Raw genomic sequence first — 5,358 nt, forward strand, 5'->3', positions numbered from 1 at the left:
TTTCAGCGGGAACCTAGGGTCGGACCCGGCTCGAGTTGTAATTACTGCACGCGCTGCACCAAAAATTTACACCCAGGGTGAAGAGGACCAACAGGACGCCGCTGGATCCACAGGTGGTGATATCCCTTTCTCTCTCTCTCTCTCTCTCTCTCTTTTTCTCTCTCTCCTCCCCTTCGCCTTTCCCCACCTTTTCTCCCCACTTTGTGGAAAATAAAGTTAAAAGGTTGTAAGATATGTGACTGGTTTTAGCGTCTTAATCTCGTCCTTGGGATTGTAATGAACCCCCCCCCCCCCCCCCCCGATATTGGATCGGGACACCTTGTATGTGCTGAAGTATGTCAATATCTTTCTTGTCCTGGACACAGTACTTCAGATGGGGTCTCACAGCTGCTGAATGGAAGGGAAGAATCACTTCCATTTCCCTGCTGGCTGCACTCTTGCTGATAAAGCCCAGGATGTAGTTGGCCACCTTTGTTGCAAGGACACAATGGGGTTATTCTAGTCCAGCTGCAGCAGTTTGCATTTTCTGTTGTTAAACTTCATGAGATTCCTGTCAGTCCCTTTCTTCAGCCTGTCTAGGTCCCTTTGAATGGTAATCCTGCCCTCCAGTGCATTGACAGCTTTCTCCAATTTGGTATTTTCTGCAAAGCTGTTGAGATTCACTCCACTTCATCATCCAGACCACTATTAAAACATTAAACACTGTTGACCCTGATATTGATCCCTGAGGGACACCTGTAGTAACAGGCCACCAATTGGATTTGTAATGCTGACCATGACCCTTAAAAAGCAATGATCCCAATCACCTTCTTGTCTTTTATGTGAAATAAGTAGGCTTAGTGCCTGACTTTCACACAGTAAATTTTCATACAATTAATCCTGCTATAAAGGGTGATTCAAAGAATGGTATGATAAATATTTATGATCCATCTTCATGGGTAGTGATTGCTTCTCCCCAAACTCTGCTGTTTGGCTTAACTTATTATTGTCTCAGGCTCACCTTTTTATATAACTTTCAACTGTCTACATGGACTACAATAGATGTGATGAAGTTCAGGCTCAAATTCTTAAAGCCAAATAGCTCAAATCAATTGCACCAACATCTCCAGTAGAAGAAATAAAGCTTAAGACAAGCTCATTGTCTGCCTCAGTTTCTTTGCTTATAGACACAGAATATAAGTCATTACAAAAGGGATGAGGAAAATAATACACTTTGCATGCAAGCATGATCACACGTCCTCAACTAATACAACAATACAGATAAAACCTAAAAACTTCAAACAGCAGCAGATAGAAAATGAGATCTTAGGCTATGGGATCCCCAAGAGCCTAAGCTATAGAGTCACTATGGTACCATATATTTGTTCTATGTTTGACTTTAAGCCTTTCCTTTTTTTTCAGCTGAGGTCTAGGGAATATGTCCCAGAAGGCCTTACGGAAAATACATAAGAAAAATCTCTGGCTCGTATCTTTAATCTTTTAGGCTAGAGAAACTCCTAATAAGATCCCCATAGTAAATTTACACATATGAAGTACTTTGAATCTCTTTCGGTCAGTTCTGTTCATGAATAAACCATGAAAGGAATTCTTTGATAAATGTGTTTTTGCTTTCTGGATATCATAGCGGTAGGAAGAATGGAAATTGGAAACATACATAAAGATGGAAAATGATTGAGACCTCCTGTCCTGGAATACTGAAGACATCATATTTGGTGAAAAAAGTCCAAGAAAAGCAGTACAGTATGTTATGATTTCCTGCTGTTTTTATTTTAATTAAATAACTTGTCATGTTAGTATATGTCTATACCTGTTAATCTCTATCTACATGTGCTAATATATATCTGTACATTTTAGAACCAGACATATGAATTATACATGGAACTCTAGAGAATTTCGCAAGTAGTAAAAATCAGCCTTCAATCAGAAGTAGCTTTTCCAGAATTTAAGAACAGACTCTTTGTAGCATGAACTGGGATATCATAGTCCTGATTCAGATTGTCTAAAATTGCATGTCTAATTTTGTGTTGCTTTCTATAGTCAGTGGATAGAAAATAGGCACCTCTAAATAAATTCTGTCCCATATTTCCTACTTTTGTGTAGATATTACCTAAGATCATTAACAAATTTGCTTTGTCTTCTAGTTAAGAAATAGCATCTGAGAGTGATTTTTGAGTTTCCAAGTGAATGGAAAATAATAATAAATTTAACATGTGAAAAATTTAATAGCATGTGAAAAAATTAAGCATTTTTAGCATTTTTCTTATAAATTACACAAGTGAAAATTGTCTTTTGTATTAAAAAAAAAATACCCATGAAAGCATTTTCTTGGCTGAAAACTTCATAAATGGAATTATGGACATATATAAGCAAAATACTTTTGCATTCATAGTTATAATTGAGGAATAACAAAGTCAACCCTTGACATATTCCACTTAAGCTCAAGCGGTTAAAGAAAGTGCCAAATTAAGGGGTAAGTGCCATAATATTTTTTCCATAATCAATGGGAAAAAAAGGAACTCCTAATTTTTCAAATGTGATCATTTTGAGGAGTCATCTGGTGATCCTACAGAAAATGTGAAGTAGGCCTCACTCCTATGTCAGTAGCCTATTCTGATATATGTTAGGTTCTTCATTTCTGTGACCTAAATTGTGACTTAACTTTTTCAATCTAGTAAAACCTAGATCTGCAATGAGTCTTAGAATCATTAAAGGTCCATCATGACAGGTAAATATTATTTCCCTACTTTCCACACACACCCTGATTTAAGCTGATATTCAAATTGCTACAGTTATTTTAAGGCAAAAATCTGGATGCTGAACATTCAGTGTTTCACTGACTTCAGCAAATTCTTCAAACTTTCTGTTCTATAATTCTGAATGGAAAATTGGTGGTTTAACTACAGAAATGTTGCATAACTTGCTTTGCAAAGTTTTTTTTTTCATTTTCATTTGTTTGTTGATCTAAAAAGAGACAGTACAAAGAACAGAAATCTTATTTTCAGCAGCTTTTTGGCAGACATGCTTTTGGGTTTACAGAATACTATTTTGACTTTTGCTTGGAAAAATAATTTTGACTAACTCCACTTTTTTAGCAATTATAATCTATGACTATATTGTTTTTATCTGTTACAGCAAAAATGTTTCAAAAGAAGGATTAAAAGCTGGCTTCTCTTCTGCTTATGTAGTCCAGATTTTCAATGTACATTCAAATGTTCTCATACAGAAGATGTCAGATGGATTGCACTTTGGAAGTGCCTGTGTGATTGCATTTTGTGTAACGTGTGGGGTCAGGCACGCTGAAGTGACATGCTCAGTTGTAGGTGTCTCCAATATCTAATGTTAGCTGAAATGACTCATACTTCTCATGCCTGTATGTAGTACTGAAAGAGAAATAATTCAGCTCAGATGTGATTCCTCTAATCCTTATGATGAGATGCATCACATTATATGAGTCTATTTTTCCTGTTGCATATGAATGGAGACTGGACAACTAGTTCAGTTAGTGTGGCTTTCTACACTGTAGACTTCTATATTTAAGTAAAATGGATCCTACAGATAATGTATTTTGTGTCCAGTTACATAAAAAGAAGAAAATTCTACACACAAGACAACTTTGCCCAATATCTTACTTTTCTTTTTACTACAGGCTATTTATTTAGATCATTGAAGAGAGAATGGTTACAGAAGGAAACAACAGTCAAACATCAGTGACAGAATTCATCCTCTTAGGTCTTCCTGGTGATCCAAACTTGCAGAGGTTCCTGGTTGTCTTCTTTGCTCTTATTTACATTATAACACTGTTAGAAAACTTACTTATATTCTCTCTTACCCATTTGGATCCTCATCTGCACATTCCAATGTATTACTTCCTCAGACATTTATCTCTCATAGACATATGTTACCCTTCCAGCACTTTTCTTCAGTTGCTGGTTATCTCCATAGCTCAGAGAAGAACTATCTCATTTACTGGTTGTGCTGTCCAAATGTACGTGTTTCTTGCACTGGCAACTACTGAATGCATCCTCCTGGCAGTCATGGCCTATGATCGACATGTAGCCATATGTGTCCCACTCCACTACACAACAACCATGAGTCACAGGAAATGTGTCATATTAACTTCACTGTCATGGGCAAGCGGCCTGGCACTGCCGGTCACCCACACTGTCCTGACATGGAGGCTGCCTTTTTGTGGTCCCAATGTGATTGATCACTTCTTCTGTGAGATGCCTGCTCTGTTGCAGCTGGCATGTTCTGATACATATCTGATCAAACTGGTCACTCAGGTGGGATGCCTTTTCACCTTGCTGACGCCTATCACTTTCATTGTTTTCTCCTACGTTAATATTCTGGTAGCCATTTTGAAGATAAATACTGCTAAGGGAAAAGAAAGGGCCTTCTCCACCTGCTTCTCACATTTCATTGTTGTAGTTCTTTTCTATGGAAGTGCCATGTTCATGTACATGAAACCAAGATCTTTTCATTCTCCTAAGAATGACAAAATCATCTCCATCATATACAGTATTCTTACTCCAATGTTAAATCCCATCATTTACAGCCTGAGGAATTCAGAAGTCAGAAAGGCATTGATGAGGATTATTAGAAGGAAACATGGTCCTAGGTAACATAGAATATGACTCATAGAGGTGTTTGCAAACATAATTTCCATTTAATCATAGGGGGTTGGATTCATAAGTGTGTACATTTTTAGTGTAGAAATGGCCATCTGAGCTACTCGTGCTAGACTCTCGTTACAGTCATTAGATAGAAAAAGCACAATTATGATGCAGTTCAACACCCTGAACTAGACCTCTGAAATAATTATGTGTACATTCCTCTAAAATTGCCTATTGCTGTCCACTGACTGTAAAAGAAGTCTAGCATGACTAATTCATATATAGATGCCTAAATCATAAATGTCTGAAGTTAACTTACGTGAATTATTCTCCTAAACTCCCTTTTTATATTTTATAAATTATATATTTTAATAATAGAGAACTCTTATTAGGAAGAAGGTGCATAAATATCTATCTCTTTGCCTTAGCTTGAGATTTAAGAGGAAACTGAAAAAAAATGAAGTATCCAAATGTGAGCTTCACTGGAAGATGGGAACTGAGAGTGCCATTCATTTTCTCTAACTTTAATTCATTGTGCTGTCAATATTTCTGAATAAGATATTAAAAAGTCTAAGAGGTCTGGGGTTTCGGAGACATCTTCATGGGGATCAACATACATGACATACAGGATGACATGTATGACATGCATAATGTAGGATTGTTTTAAGAATTTAACAGTATGCAGAAATCAGTGCCTGGAAACAATTCTGGGTGTTGTTTAATTTGCTAGTATAGCTACAGCCAT

At 36.8% G+C, this 5,358-nt stretch overlaps 1 protein-coding gene across 1 annotated transcript; it reads left to right on the forward strand.

Annotated features, from left to right (window-relative positions):
• Window positions 1-3,674: 3,674 nt before the first annotated feature.
• On the forward strand, window positions 3,675-4,622 carry LOC112995334 (olfactory receptor 2A12). Its single transcript, XM_026120237.1, has one exon. The coding sequence runs from the start codon at window positions 3,675-3,677 to the stop codon at window positions 4,620-4,622; it is 948 nt and encodes a 315-aa protein (XP_025976022.1).
• Window positions 4,623-5,358: the final 736 nt, after the last annotated feature.

The sequence above is a fragment of the Dromaius novaehollandiae genome, chromosome 22 (assembly GCF_036370855.1).
Source record: "Dromaius novaehollandiae isolate bDroNov1 chromosome 22, bDroNov1.hap1, whole genome shotgun sequence".
Taxonomy (NCBI): Eukaryota; Metazoa; Chordata; class Aves; order Casuariiformes; family Dromaiidae; genus Dromaius; species Dromaius novaehollandiae.